Source organism: Xyrauchen texanus, chromosome 36, assembly GCF_025860055.1.
Source record: "Xyrauchen texanus isolate HMW12.3.18 chromosome 36, RBS_HiC_50CHRs, whole genome shotgun sequence".
Lineage (NCBI taxonomy): Eukaryota > Metazoa > Chordata > Actinopteri > Cypriniformes > Catostomidae > Xyrauchen > Xyrauchen texanus.
The window spans coordinates 34,233,977-34,250,738 of NC_068311.1; the positions used below are offsets into that span (position 1 = coordinate 34,233,977).

General features: G+C 37.5%; 1 protein-coding gene across 1 annotated transcript; it reads right to left on the reverse strand.

Annotated features, from left to right (window-relative positions):
- Positions 1-3,395: 3,395 nt before the first annotated feature.
- Positions 3,396-13,998, reverse strand: LOC127629675 (transmembrane 4 L6 family member 1). Its single transcript, XM_052106880.1, has 6 exons — positions 13,853-13,998; positions 13,304-13,503; positions 12,031-12,099; positions 7,854-7,999; positions 6,231-6,417; positions 3,396-4,213 (listed from the first exon to the last, which is right to left on the reverse strand). The coding sequence occupies exons 2-6, from the start codon at positions 13,472-13,474 to the stop codon at positions 4,196-4,198; spliced, it is 591 nt and encodes a 196-aa protein (XP_051962840.1). The 5' UTR covers positions 13,475-13,503; positions 13,853-13,998; the 3' UTR covers positions 3,396-4,195.
- Positions 13,999-16,762: the final 2,764 nt, after the last annotated feature.

Below are 16,762 nucleotides of genomic sequence, written 5' to 3' on the forward strand. Positions count from 1 at the left end.
GCAGGTGGTCATAACGTTTTGGCTCATCAGTGTATGTGTTGCGCTGCGTCTAGCATACCACTAGTGAAAACCACAACTATTTGGGAATGTTAAATCTGTACATAAAACTGTAATTAATGAAAAACAGTATTAAAAAAAAACGGTATGCTGTGCAACGCTGTTAAAATAGAACTGTCTACCAAAGCTTTTTTTTTCCTTGTTTAACTTTTGTAATATTTGAGAATATGAATTGGCTCAAAATCTTTTGATTTCATAATTGTATGCACTTTAATTGAAATGAAATGCTCTTTTGTCAGGTATGTTCTTTGCAATAAATAATTTCACACTGTGCTATATGTATTCGTTGCGCCCTCTTGTGGACCTAGGAGACAACGTCATTTTAAAAATCTGCTGATCACTCAACATAATCACACGGGAAGTCAGCGTATGTTTCCGATAGTTCCGCCATCCTAGGATCGGCCACGTTATGCCATCTAACTGACAAGCGGCATCTCCCATTAAACATTTTTTGCATCGGCTACAGCATATTTATCTTCCCTTGTGGCGCGACCGGAGTTCAGTTGCGTCAGCAGTGTGGGAGACCAGGCTTCGCACTCCGCACTAAAGCAAGGAAGTAATCACATTCGCATAATCAGTGACGAGTGTAATTTGGAGGTTGCATTTACCCCCTAACATTCAATTTTTACTCCACTGATGGTTAGGCTTTAGGTTGGGGTTTAGTTGATAAAATATGCATTCCTCTTCACTGTATTACAGGCTGTACATCTAAAAGCAACTTACTTAAAGTGCCCCTCCGTGGACATTTCACCCAGAAAATGGAGCTCACACATGCCCAATAAGTGCAACAACACTTACCACTTTGGCCACTGGGGGCAGTATTTCGAATTTCAGTAAGCACACACTGATTTTAGCTAAACAAAAGTCAACCTTCTGTTTCTGATTTTACTGTGAGATCAGTCTGGATAAAAGTTTCACTCAAAAATGAAATTCTCATCATTTACTCTCATCCTGACTTTCTACTGCTGAACACAAATTAAGATTTTTTGGGAGAATTTCTCAGCTCTGTAGGTCCATACAATGCAAGTAAACAGCATCCAAAACATTGAAGCTCACAAAGCACATACAGGCAGCATAAATGTTATCTATACAACTACAGTGGTTAAATCCATGTCTTCAAAAGTGATATGATAGGTGTGGGTGAAAAACAGATCAATATTCAAGTCAAGTTTAATATAAATTCTCCTTCCTGCCCAGTAGGTGGCAATATACACGATGATTGCAAATTGCCAAAAACAAAGTAGAAGAAAGAGGAAGTGAAAGTGGAGATTTATAGTAAAAAATGACTTAAATATTGATCTGTTTCTCACCAACACCTATCACATTGCTTCTGAAGACATGGATTTAACCACTGGAGTCGTATGGATTACTTTTATGCTGCCTTTATGTGTTTCAGAGCTTCAAAGTTCTGGCCACCATGCACTTGCATTGTAAGTACCAACAGAGCTGAAATATTCTTCTAAAAATCTTATTTTTATGTTCAGCAGGAGACAAAAAGTCAAACACATCTGGGATGGCATGAGGATCAGTAAATGATGAGAATTAAGTTTTTTTTGGTGAACTATCCCTTTAATTGTGTCCCATAACTCAAATAATGTCTCTAAAATTTATATTTAATATGAATCTAATTTAGTTTCTGAGCCCTGTTATCAGCTCTAGTGTGGATGGATGAGCACAAAATAATGATAAAATATTGATAATAATAATAATATTTTATTAGCTGTTTGTTTACTTGTTACGTTTTCACATAACATGAAATATCCATCAATGTTTTAATGTTAAAAAAGTTATAAGAATGCACCTACTGTAAGCATTAGAGTTTAGACATAATACTGTAATAATAATAATATGCATTAATATGATTCCTTGTGTGCACACGTTTACATGACTCTCTATATGACAATATACCACAGGCTTCTAGCGCTAAAAAGTATTGAATTATTTTTTATGTATGCATCAGTTTCAATTTGAGGACATTCCAAGATGTCACAAATGAAGAGTTTAGCTCACTTCTTGGGACAATTATGTCTGAAACTATAGCTAAACCCACATACAGACACACTTACTGTAATAACAGATCAAGAGTAGTATTTATGTGTTCTGAGACAAACAGATCCACACAGATGACATTAGAAGAAACAAATAACTCTACACTTGCCCTCTATCTTTCCATCTTTTTCCTTGTCTGTATCTGATCTGTTCATATTCTGCTCAGCACAGTTGTACAGAGCGGTTATCTGAGTTACTGTAGCTTTTCTGTCAGTTCAAACCAGTCTGGCCATTCTCTGTTGACCTGTCTCATCAACAAGGTGTTTCTGTCCCCAGAACTGCCGTTCACTGGATGTTTTTTGTTTTTGGCTCCATTCGGAGTAAATTCTAGAGGCTGAAAATACTCAAACCAGCCCATCTGGCACAAAAAGTCATGCCAAGATCGAAATCACTGAGATTACATTTTTGTTTCCCCATTCTGATGGTTGATGTGAATATTAACTGAAGCTCCTGACCCGTATCTGCATGATTGTATGCACTGCACTGCTGCTACACGATTGGCTGATTAGATAATTGCATGAATAAGTCGGTTTTAAAGGGGTTCCTAATAAAGTACTAAGTGAGTGGATGTCTATTTGTGCAATTGTTTTATGAAAATACATGTTACTCATTTCATTCACGCAGTCAAATTGTATTCCATCGATAGTGCCTGCCATGTGTTATCACCTGCTCCTCTGTTAATTATTTGATTGGCTGACGTTGGTCTTGGTTAAGTTCATTCTCAGAATAAAGTATAAGGTATTAGGGCTGTCACTTGGGCAGGGTACCCCTCAAGTGTTCCCTTTTTCTACCTTTGGGTAAATAATTGTAAAACTGTGCTGGTACATTTTTGTTTTTGTGTTTGTTATCTTTAATGAATTGGTCTTACATGTCTTACTGTATATCTTTTTCTGTGTTGTTGTAAAAATAAATAGTTGATATGTATGTTTGCACATGTATACACGTGTGTTCCCATGTGAGTGTTATAGGTTAAGTTTTAGAAAAATGACAACTAAAAACAAATAGATCAGACATCTGACAGCAGAGGACAGAAATCATGAATGTGTCAAAAAAAAGGTTACATAAAATCACTGGAAGCAACTGTGTAGTACAGTTTCCCATGACCTTCTAGTCTCCATTTAGCCTTTTAAAGGTGCACTCAGTCATTTTCTCCTCCTTAAAAAAAGTTTAACTTCTAAAGACATTAATTGTAATTTTGTAATATATGTAGGAATTCATGAGCACTCACATTAAAATGAAGACTGGAGTCATATCAGTAACCTTATAAAAGCTGTTTTATTCTACATGGAGAGGGTCCACACATGTTAGATCACATGACCAGTGAACACTACTCACTCAGTCTCAGTAACCGTCCTGTTATTGGACACTTTCACTCATTGATTAAAGTAATCATGACTGACTGTGAATACTACATTTCTACAATGACAAGTCCAAGATGACAGAAAGACAAAAGTTATTGAGTGCACCTTAAAATCTATAAACTTTTAATATTAACTATAAATATTTTATTTTCAAAACTACTTGGGTATCAAATAAATAGTTATCATGTATAAGCAGCTTGAAAAATGTCCTGCATAACATGTATTTACAGATTAATTGGTTCTTATGTCAATAACAGAATATACTGTAATAAAAACAGAACAATTGTACACATCATTTGATTCTGAACAAATTACAGAAACAGCAAAACACTTTTATTTGAAATAAGAGCAAAACATTTTAAAAGTCATGCTTCAACACAAATGTCCAAATTAAAATATTTGAGGCAATATTTTGATACATTTCAAATTAAAGCTATCAGAAATAAAAAAACTTAGTCATTCAGTGGCAAAAACGTAGAAATTTTGAAAGTTATTTTGATCTTCTGTAGTTTCATTATCTAACAAAGTTGCACTTATAGAAGAACATTTTTTTTTACATAATTTACAAAAACTCTAAATGATGTTAATCATTTGAATATTGTGAAACTTTGGTAGATTTCAAACATTTCTGATTCTGTGAGGATATCAATGTGTTCATTTTATTGGCAAGGAGTGGGCAGCTTCGATTATTGAGCAGATCCCACATACTGGAGTGTGCCGGTTGCTGTTCATTCCATCGGTGCATGCTGAAACATAAGCAAATGTGTTTATGTGTATTCAGTGTGAATTTTACGAAACCTGTCAAGAAAATGTCCAGGACATATTTCACCCCAAGATCAAGGGACCAAAATTATATTTAATTATAGTCATGACAATGAACCCCCCTCCCCCACCCCTTACATTTAAATGTCTTTTATTTACATTTTAAGTTAGTAATTTAGCAGCAGTAGCGACTCATGACCAGAGACATAGGTGGGGCAGAGCTCTCCTCAACTATTTTTTTTATGTCTGGCTTTTCAGGACCAAGTTGGTCATTTTTTGTTCTTGAATTTGCAATAGAAATTACACACTGTTACACACATTCATCGATAGTGCCTGCCATGTTCGGGATCTGTCACACTGTTAGTGCGCACTAATACTAAAGTTACCTTTGGTTTGGCACTATGTTTATGAGCAGATTTATTTCTGCCCCAAAGGGTCTCAATTGCCACTTTTCCACTGTCGGGCCAGTCCAAGCCAGGGCTATCAACTGGCTAGCCCTAGCCCTGAACACATGATCCATAACATCTGATTAAACAGGTAACTCTCTCTGAAGAGAGGAAAACAAAAAAACGAATCCTCAATATATCCTCAAAAACCTTTAAATTCATGAGATTCAGTTTAGGTTGTAGAAATTCCTATTATAAAATCTATGCCCCCTTGAGTTGTTTGTCAGCTGCATTTATCTTTATGAGGGCAATTTCTTTTTGTTAACGACACATTTTCACATTAACCATTTCATTAATGACTAATATGTAATATAAATAGCCTCAGACCTCAAGCCGCAAGACCAAAATCACACTGAGTTCCCCACCATCGGGCCAAAAGCCCCACAGTGTTGACCTAAAACCCGCCCTTAATACGCCGCCCTGGTACCAACGTCACACACCTCCCCATTTCACAAGCAAGAGTGACGCTCAAGCTGAGGTATCATGTTATCTAGAATATCGATTTTATACTGAAGTGATAACAACTCATCACCTGTAACTGCCATGGTGTCCCGAGTGTTCTTTCCGCTAAGAGTGGAACAATGTCCCAGCGCACCGCCTATGAAAGTTCACCAAACCATGGAAAGTTTTTTCTTTGGGCACCGCTTTTTACATTGTGTGTTTTAAAGGATTTGTACTGTGCCCGCATTTTTAAATCAATTTTTTCCTAACATTAACATTGTGCGCCGGATACATATCCTGACAAGTTTGACATTAAACTCCGACTTTTACATTAAACTCACCTCAATCCCTGTTTGGCCATATTTGGCCCAAGCGTAATCGGTGGGCCAAAGGCCATTGGCCGCTGGCCTCGAGAAATCCCAGAGGAACCACGATAAAATCCCGGAAGTGACAGTGAGAACGCAACTGGACCCGGCTTGCACTAGCACGCCCTCATTTGGACCGATAGTGGAAATGCGGCTAATACGGGCTTGTTGAAGTACCATATTTGACCAAAGATTTCCATTGGAAAAACTGAAGGGAGCTGTGGAGTTTGGGATGGAAGCAGAATCTCTGCCTCACATGCTTGTATATTTATATCAAACATGGTGTAACGGAGCTTTAAGCTACTTTTCAATGTTAAAAAGGATAGAAACTCAAATAAAAATAGGCCTGCTATTTTTAAATACACATGTCAGCATTTTGAACACTTTTAAGGGCAAACAAATTACATTATTGGCAGTTTATAGTATGGGTCTATGTTTTCAAGTGGATGAATATTTAGGTTGGGCTCTGCCTTAATTGCCCATATAGACGAGCCACAGCTGTTAAGCAGATGCTTTTATCCAAAGCGACTTACAAAATATAATTTCTTACAATTGTTTTTATCGATTATGGGGTGAATTGTGACCTTGAGTTGTTATTTGATCAATCCATTATCTTGATGTTGGTTATCTTGGTGCTATGCATGTCTAGAAAATGAACACATTTTGATGCTGCCCTCTTAATGATCTGCAGGTCACATACAAACAAATGAAAGTTTATTAAGTATAGAGTAAACTTGATTCTGACATACCTGATTCTTGTTCATGCATGTTCCACACAGACATCCGATTAGTCCGTTAACTACCTGTGCCAGTAACAGCACAGCCTCCACAGTACCGATGCTTAGCAGAATTGAAAACAGAACCACGTTCCACATCACCACATTCTGCGGTCTCTTACATTCGTTCCATAACGTCTGATTAAACAGGTAACTCTCACTGAACAGAGAAAAACAAAAAACAAATCCTCAATATATCCTTAAACACCTCCTTTAAATTCATGAGATTACATTTTAGGTTGTAGAAATTGTCAGCTGCATTTATCTTTATGAGGGCAATTTGTTTGTTAATGACACATTTTCACATTAACAGGTTCATTAATGACTAATAAGTAATTTACAAATGCATTATAAAGGAAGAATAAAAGGGTGACTCGTGAAATACTTGTAGAGTAGTGAATGTTATGCATGTTTAATAAATGGATATTTACTGGATGGGCTCCTTCTGAATCTGCTCAACATGGTAGGACATAAGATGGAAATTGAGCGAACTCACAGGGTTCCTGCTCTGTGATCTGCAGAGGGAGGCAGGCCCTGATCAATTCCGGACAAATTTTGTGTTACGTGAGGTGAGGTGTAAAGGAAGGCGTTCTTAGAACTGCAAATTCGACAAGAGTGAAACGTGAAACTTTTACATCAACGGAATGTCGCATTTGCACTGATAATCCAAATTGAGAATAGATGCTAAGGATGGATGTAAAACATTCACATGCCCACACCAAGTGATGTCCTTCATAAAGTCAATGGAGTGAGTATGTCATCTTGTGGTACTCATGCTGCAGCTGAGTGGACTGGCTCACTGAATATTTGTTTGACAGTTTGATGAATCTGCATGCTTTTTTTTGTGCTAAGTCCGCCTAGTGACTGGAGTTTATTTTATATATGATCTTTTGCAATGTTATTCTGTTTTACAAAATTTGTATAGAAACACCAGACTTAAGTAATCCGACGGCAAAGTTGACGCAAGGGATCTCTTAGGCGTGCATGGACTGTTCGAGTACGGAAGGAAGGACGGCAGTTGGTGCTGTCGTGTCTGGGGTTTTTGAGCACTTTTTTCCTTTTTATGTTTCCAATCACCTGATTTAAATCCCATTGAAAATCTATGGAAAGAACTGAAGATCAAGATTCATAGAAGAGGCCCACGGAACCTTCAAGATTTGAAGACTGTTTGTGTGGAAGAATGGGCCAAAATCAAACCAGAGCAATGCATGCGACTAGTTTCTCCATACAGGAGGCGTCTTGAAGCTGTCATTACCAACAAAGGCTTTTGTACAAAGTATTAAATAAATATCAGTAAGCGTGTTCAATACTTTTTCCTTGTGTCATTTCACAATATTACACATAATTTAATTTAATGAGCACATTTGTTTTGGTTTCTTTGTATGTTTGGATTACTTGACATTTTCACCAGATGTTGGTAACAACCCATGTCAATATCACCTTTGGAAATATATTTACTGAAAATTCTCCAATGTGTCAACTATATGGCACATGGGGTGCTACAGTTCCTGGATTCATATCCCATAGAGCCCTCAATTGTTTTTTTATTTTTGATATGACTCAAAAGCATAAAGAAGGCATGAATTTGAATGTTACTCTGCAGTCCAGTTTAAGAAGGGGTAGATAAAGTTCCCGTCTCCTTTATCACACAGAGGACCATCCTGCAAGCCAACGGCGGAAACGATCATACAGTAAAGCGCTCCAGCTGCACCCAATACAGACATCACCACAGACAGCATCATCTGAAACACATAAACACACGTTCACACAAACACCAGTAAAATGACATAAAGCTTTCAAGCTAGTAGCTTGAGGCCAATTTATACTTCAGCACCAAACCTACGCTAGTCTGCATCGTGTCTTCGCAGACAACAACAGCTGTGATTGGTCCGCTTTGTAACCAGAGACCATCCCCCAGGATGATAAAAAGACATCTGAGGTAGCTTTGCATTTTCTTTAAGATTACTTTAAGATCCATGTATTATTTGGGAGCATCTGCTGGTTTTATATTTTCTTTACATTTTGTTAAGGTACAATCTAAAACAAATCACATCATCCCAGGATGGATTTGAACCCACAATGTTCCATTCTAGAGTTCAGTGAGCTCTCCACTATATTACACAGCCACAGCATTGCCAGGTAACAAAGGGACATACCGAACTTTGTGGACTGATGGTCGAGCACAGATGTTACCATGATCAACTTTATATTCATGTACATTTTCAACAAAGGGGAAAATAAAAATTTGCTTGGGGAAAAGTACAGCAATCATTCAGTAAACAGAATTCAAAATATCCGCTATGGCAAGCATTACACCATAGTACGCACAACACATTGCAAGCATTTGACATACAAAGCAACCCCACAATACTTCACAAGTCACCAAAAAAGTGTTTTTAAATTTATATAGTGTTCAAAAGGATGGAGTGCTGAAATGGCTGATATCAAACACAGCAGAATGAAAGAACAAACAGGTCGTGAGGCATTTTGGAATTACTCAGCGTTTTTCCCAATTGTTCCAATCTGGTCTCTCACCAAGTGTGGTGCATCATACCGTTGGACAACATTATCACAGATTTTACAGTTGCTGAAGAGACATACCAATCTGAGAGTCGCCAAGTTTTGAATAAAATAAAAAATTCAAAATGGTAGACTAACTGATTAGCATGTTAATCGATTTGCATGCTAAGCTAATGTTGACCTATGGATAGCGTTGTGATCAAATAGCCTTAAAAGACATAAAACATAACAGTTAGCATGCTTACCAATTAGCATGCTAAGCTATCATGGCATGTAGCATGATAACCATGCTAAACAAACCATGTTCTTTTGCACTACTGTGATGCAGTCTCTAAACTTCTCAATCCTTTCAAAATATATCACTACCGTATATATATATCAGAAGAACAAGACAAGACAAGAAGAACAAGAAGTATATCTGTTAACAGAAATGATCTGTGATAAAACCTGCAACTATTAAGTAAACAATACAAAGATCTTCAGATATAACCTCAACTCTAAAACTGAGGCATTCAGTTGACATGCCCATTGAGTGGCAAATAGACTTCCTGAGGTTAGAGTCAGCACACAAGTATGGGTTATGTTTTTAACTATAGGTGGAGCTGTCTGCAAACTGCTCAAATACGGACATGATGTCGATGCATACCAATTTTCTTTGAAATCTGACAATGTATTTAAAAGATATCACATTTTTTAATAAATGTTAATATGATGGAATGGCAGTAAAGCCTATATGGGAAAAACTAGTATCGTGGAAATCCGCATGACCTAAGGAATACACAGACAACAACCCCTTGATTTTAAGACATACAGAGTTATGGGCAATAACCCATAACTTTTTTTTTTTCATATTTTGACCCATATGTCGTGCTGTCTCCAAATCTTGCTTGTACCCTCATATCATGGTCCTGATGAAGCATACCAAGTTGTAGTTTAGATAAGACAAACCGTTGCAGAGATACAGCCACACATCCAGTTTTACATCGACCTTGTTAACTTTGCGCTGCCGTAACGTTTAAACAAAAGTGAAAATCGAAATTCCTTACTATCATTTCTGTGTGGCTCAGTCTTGAGGTTATTTTGTGCCATTGTTTTGACAAAGTGGACAAAGTTTGAAAGATGTGAAACATTTAAACTGTAAACATCATTATCCAAGATGGCATCTACTGCAATGCGCAAAGTTATAATGTATGGGGTTTCATTTGAAACATTAAGAGGAGGGTAATCAGACAAAAAATATTTTTTGTCATTGTTGATTTTTTGTTTCTAGGACAAACAGTTCAAAAGATACATACAAAATAATATTCTATTTTTGGACTGGTGGTGGCACTATGGAGTTTGTCCTAGAGGGCCCTAATTTTCTATGGGTACTATTCCTGACCACCCCTATCAGTGTGCCAAATTTCATAATTTATGTAAGAACAGTTTTATGGGCTGCCATAGACTCCAACTGGGGAGGAATAATAATACTAATGAATACAAAAGGGGCTATGAACCTTTAGTGCTTGGCCCATAATAATAATAGTAATAATACTATCGAAAACACACCACCTTTAATGCTTGGCCCCTAATAACTAAAGGATACAATAAATGACACTGCACTTTAGGTACTTTGTCTCTAAATATAGCTGCGAGCATCAATTATGGGGCCAAGCACCAGCATGGCAACCACTGCACAACCCAAAGATATCACAAAGCAAGCATAGATAACAAGACAGATTTGAACCCACAACTTTCCATTCCACAGTTCAATGTCATATTCACTTTCCCAGTACTGACAGTCAACAAAGGGACATACCAAACATAGAGGAATCACAGCGGAGCACAGCTTTTATCATGATCGACGTGATATGTAACTTTTCAACAAAGATGCGGATCAACATTTGATTAAGAAAAGGCCAGGCTCCATTCAGTAAGCACAATACAAAAATCTCCATAACCACACACATTTCTAATGCATGACTTTCTGAGAAAAGTGGATTTTTGACATGGAAGTGGCCTTATAGAGTTTGTCCTAGAGACCCCAAATTGTGTGTGGTGTCTATTCATGACCATCCCTATCAGTTTGCCAAATGTAATAATTTTCCTACATATGGTTCTATGGGCTGCCATAGACTCCCATTAGGAAGGAGATGCATAATAATAATAATAATAATGATGGATACAATAGGGGCTACTGCACCTTCAGTTCTTGTCCCCTTATTAACATTACAAAGATTATTACATTCTAACAGATCAATTACAGTGAATTACAGTGTTCTCAATGTCATCACTTAAACTTGGAAGAATGGTTTCTTGTTGTGTAACGTCACTAATTTGTCATTACATTTTGCCACTCATTTGAACTGAAGTTTGTGAAGTCAAAACTAGAGCTTTTGATTTAACATGTTAATTTAGTGCGACAAATTATGGTTTAAATAAAATAACGCAATCAATCATGTCCCCGGACCGTAGTAAGGAATATTCCTGCCATCGGAGCACTTCAAACTTGAAGTGCCAAGTTTTCAGCAGGGGGCAGTAAGCGAAACTCCAGCTGAACGGACAACACGCAGTTGTACAGAGAATAAACCACACTCAGGCTTGCTTGACACTAGCGACAGCGCAAGATGAGGACACGTTCTTGCATTTAAACACTGCTGGACGGAGTGCAGTTCTGAATGCAGGGATGTCGAGACGTGTATTTCTGAGTTTCAAACTATTAACTTGACACAGCAACCTAAAAATGTTTTGTTCATGACGTGACTCAACCAAAGTGGGATGCTCCAAAACCATCTGTCTGATGCATGTGTACATTAACTCGTCCTTAGAAAAGCCCTTATTATGCATCTAACTGATTGATGAATTAAATTACAAAATGGATAGCTGTGGACTGTAGGCCAATTATAAGCTTTTGTTAAATAATATGAAAATAAATGATATATTGCCTTCTAAAGCAACTTTTTGTATTGTCTTCAACGCTTTACTCATCTGCCACAATAATGTGATACGTTTTAATTATCTGAATTATTTTGCCTATTCGAATAATTGTATTAATTAATTGGCATATCATGTAATTGATTCAATTACAAATTTTTAGTGATTGATAGCCCTAGTCCAAGCATCAGAGATGATGAAAGCTGAAACTACATAGTTGTAAAAAAGGCGATGAAGTAACAGAATCAATCCCACAGACACACATAAAAAAAATTCCATCCTATAGCTCAACACAACTGAACTTTGGACATGTACACTCATGCAGAGAGTGGTTACTCACCCCCCATCTGTTTGCACAGCAGCTCCTCTCCATCCCTGCTGCTCGTATCACTGAAGCAGGCAGAAACACCTGACACATGCACATAAAGAATGCAAATTCAGAGAGTAGTACACTGTTATTGATAGCTGAAAACAGCGATCTGATGGGTCACAGGTACTGTAGGTTCTGGGCAGGACAGGAGGTAAAAACAATGCTTAAGATAGAAAAATATATAGGATTATCAATATATAAAAGGTAGGAGAAAAGGTAATGCATCCAATCAAAAATTATGCAAATTCATCTGTAAATAGAGTGCAACAGTTCCAGAAGTATTTTTCCCTTTCATTTTTTCCATAGGGTTTTCATAAAAGTCAGGAACGAAACCAACCAGCTCTGATGTGAATCACAACATTTCAACATTTCATTTGAAAAAGTATTTGAAAATCAGAAAAGAAGACAAATATACAAGACAATATAATATCTTTCATTAGGTAATGAACTATAATCCCATGAAGTTTCGAGAATGATGTAATCAAATAAAAACAATGTAAATATACAAAACTATTGTTTTAAAGTAAATAATCATGGGATTATAAGTGTAGAATCCAAATATTTAACATAAATTGCAAAATGTTAAGATATATAAAATCCTATATAGCTAGTTTGAGACTGTAGGTAGAGCAACTCGAATGCTCACAGTGCATCATTGGAGTGTGCGGTCACTGCAGAGCTCTATTGGTGAGCTTTGTTAGCTGTGATTCTCTGATTGGTGGATCTTTCTCAGCTGGATCATGGGTAGTGTAGTTCTTCACCAGGAATTCCACTATTAAATATGAAGTTTTAACAATATGAATGGCTTCAACAGAAGCTTATACCATCGATTAACAACCTCGGAGCTCACGGTAGGTCTTAAACTGTTTACAAGTCATTATCAATTAATTCACCTATGAAACAAATGAATGGGATTTTTACTTCCAGAACCAGACTGTTGCGCTCTATTAATTAAAGCTTGTCAAATTAGAAAGATTCCATCATGGACAGGTTGAAATCCTTTAAATAATAATACATTTCAATGTTTGACCAAAGACTGTATGACATTTTTGTCGGGTTGCCTTGATGGCCAATGTAAAATCTCAGTCCTGAACCAAAACCTGTCCAGAACAACTGTTTGAAACAAATGATCAAATTAGCCAAAATCTTTAATAAATTAACATTAAAGGGACAAATGGCATCTGGTGGGAATCTTCAAAGTTATGTAGGGACAGATTTGGTGTGGCCCTGTTTAAAAACCCACCAATATTCCTCCTCCGATGACCCCAGGAAAGTACCAGATATTTTCTGTGATTTCCTCGGTCCTCCACACCTCACCGTTGGGAAAGAACAGTAAGATGTTGGCAACGATGGCTAAAAGCCCAAGTGGAAACAGAAGATCGCCGGTGCATTTAGCACATTTTCCCGTACACATGATGAACTCTTACACAAATGTTCCTTTACCTGGGAGAGGAGAAGTTTCTTGGTTGGCATATTTGGTAAATTAATTCTTACATTATACAAGTAACTGTAAAAATGGCACTTTTTCAAAACTTTGAGCACTGCATAAAACATTCTTACATACAAAACATTTACCTGTTAAAACACAAATGATATTAAAAGGCAAAAAAACTAAAAATATTAAGACTTCGTTATGGTTTATGTGGCACTGGCAGATTTTTTAAATGTGTTTTAAAACAAACAAGACATAAATACTTATTAATTATATGTTTTTTTTTTATTGATTTTTTTTTATCTAGTTTTACTGCTTGTATAAAAATGACAACAACTACAGTAATAACACATAATGTACCTGTTTTCTAGAGATCAAAAAAGGTCAAATAACTTGTGGAGTTCAGCGTGGAGCACAGAGCTGTGCAGAGCACCTAGAGAGCCGATAGTTGCTAAGTAGATGTGAGGAGTTTTGTCAAAACTTACGAAGACCAGAAGAGTGATCAGTATCATGAGACAGCTAAGGTAATGTAAGCGGACATGAGTATTTGTCCCTACGGTCAGTGACCCTGCTTTCAGAAAACAGTCAATGACATAAAGGCCACTCTAAAATGTGCTTAAACTACAGATGGACTGAAACTGAAACAAAACAAACCTAAATTTGTATAGTTTTAAAGAGTGATTTATTCATTAAGTTTTCTTTGTGTGTATTCCTAAATTAAATGTACAAACAAAAATGTCAAAATGTAAGCATGTACTGGCTGCAGTGGTCACAGATATTTCCATCTTTGACTTTTGTAAGGAGGTAACTTGGCTAGAACTATGTTGACTTTTCTTTTTTATTTGTTTCAAAAACCGAATCTTTATAAATGTGTAAGTCTTTGGTGTGTTGGTTGTTCTTATACTGTATGTGATGCACGCATCTAGGGGCAAATCCATCATTTTGGGGGCCCCATGCAATGTCTGGATCTGAGGCACAATAACAAATCATCAGTTTCTTACTCAGATTATGTGCCACAGATAATGCCTCTCCAGTAAAAGGCACTTTTCCACGGGAGTTTAGTGCCATCTCAACGTGGGTGGGATTATAGGCTGGTCGTCATAGTTGCACCACCTCTACTGCCATGACATCATTTTAAACACAACAAGAACTGACCAAAACTGCTAACTGTTAGCTACTAGCTCATTGTGCTGCATAAAGCAGTTGTTGCATGGTGATTTTACACAAGTGTAACAGTTAAATTGTCCTGGTTGTTTTAAAAGCTTTCCAGTAGTTGGTCAACTTAATAAAGTGAACGAAAGTTAACGTAACAAAGTCCAGGGCACTCTCCCTCCAATTGCTCGCCAGTTTAGATAACTGTCCATATGGTCGAACCACTTCCAATTTTCCTTGATGGTTCTGTAGTCACTTTTAAATTGTTTTAACTTTTACCTACACTGTTGGTCGGTCCGGTGGTAGCCGTGTGCGTCCAACAGCTGAGACACTTCCTGAGAGACATTTTTGTTTTGGTCATCGCTAACGAGTGGACCGTCTGCACCTCGTTTATTGACCACAGCGTGGTTTTGCACACAAACATCTCTTTTTACACAATTTGAAAGTCGCTTGAACAAATGATACTGTTATCGCTGAAGCTAACTTTAAAACTACCGGGTCGATGTCCCGTGTCGGAAATCCAGTGATGCCGGTAGTGACGATTCTCCCAGACCAATCAGTGATCTGCAGGATTTTGATGTCACATTTAGTATCGGATCAGCTCGCTTGGAATCTCGACCGAGGTGGTGCTAAAAAAGTATCAGGTACTATCCACAGTGGAAAACCCCCAAAAAGCGAGCAGAGACAAGTTGAGTCGAGTTGTACCGTGCAGTGGAAAAGCCCCACAAGTGCAGTTAAGGCCTTGACGGTTTGCAGCAACTGGTGGCATAATGCTTTTACACTGTTAACTGACATTCCCATCTTATTATTGACAGAGTTTTGACAGTGAGCTACACATGGCTTTGCAGGATTTACCGGCATTGTACTGATGAGCTCAACCTGTTATACAGATGTTGAAGAATGTCAAAAAATATCACAGAAAGCACAGAGGATTTAGCAGCATCAGCCACAACCAGGTTCAGTGAATGACTGCTGCTGGGAACACACAGAGCTGTTGATCTCCAGCAGTCGTTTCTGGACTTCCTGCTTGTGTCATATCATATTACTCCCATACATTTAGGATTGACCATGACAATCTGCAATTTTCGATTGGAAACTGTTAAGCTGCTCTATTAAGTTATTAACCTTGTGCGACACAATGTATTTTGGCTTCGCTATATGCAACACATCATTTCATTTCATTAAACTGACTGTCTCTTGTTTCATGTTCAGGAGACTCTGTGCTGTCAGGAAAGCATTAAGTTTTCAGAGTCATGTGACCAAACAACATGGCGCTGATCGCAGTTGTTGCCAACAAAACTACATCTGGTAAGAAACCTAATTAAGTTTTTACATTGAAACCTGTTTGAGTCAAAAGATTAGTGTCTCTAGTTTAAGTGATTTAGAGAGTGATTTATTGCGAAACGCCACGCTGTTAAACACAATGACCACATACATGGACTGTATGCTCATTTTCATTTAAAATATTCGATATTCGCTGTGCATTAGCATCACATTGAGAATTAATGGATGTATCCAAAAACTGGAAAATGTTGCTTTCAGAGGCTTTATATGGAGTTAGACCAGTGCAGACAGACAGCTGGAGGTTAAGTCATTCACTAAATAGGGAGCAATGGAGCATCCTATAGCTCTTTAAGCTTAAGAGCGTTCACTCTTAAAATCTGATCAAAAGTTCAGTTTCAGGCAGCAGATGATGTTTGGATCACTCAACATATTTGACACACATGGGACAATGACAATCAGTACATAGATTCACCATTTATAATGTATAATTTTATTGTCACATGGTTGACAGTGATTGGATGATGCTGGACATTACTCTGAATCTGAATTAATTATGATAATTTGTGATGTAATGTCTGTAACGTCTCAAAAACGTCTAGGTTACATATGTAACCTCCATTCCCCGAAGGAGGGAACGAGAAGTTGTGTCAGTGAAGCGACACTAGGGGTCTCTCTTGAGCGCCGATATACACCTCTGTTCTATGAAAAAAGGACAATGAGAAGTTGGCAGACGGTATTTGCATATCCCGTCCCCGGACATACGGGTATTTAAGCGGGGCGAACACGGCAGTTCATTCAGGAATTTTCTGAGGAGCCGGAAATGGTCCGGCCACA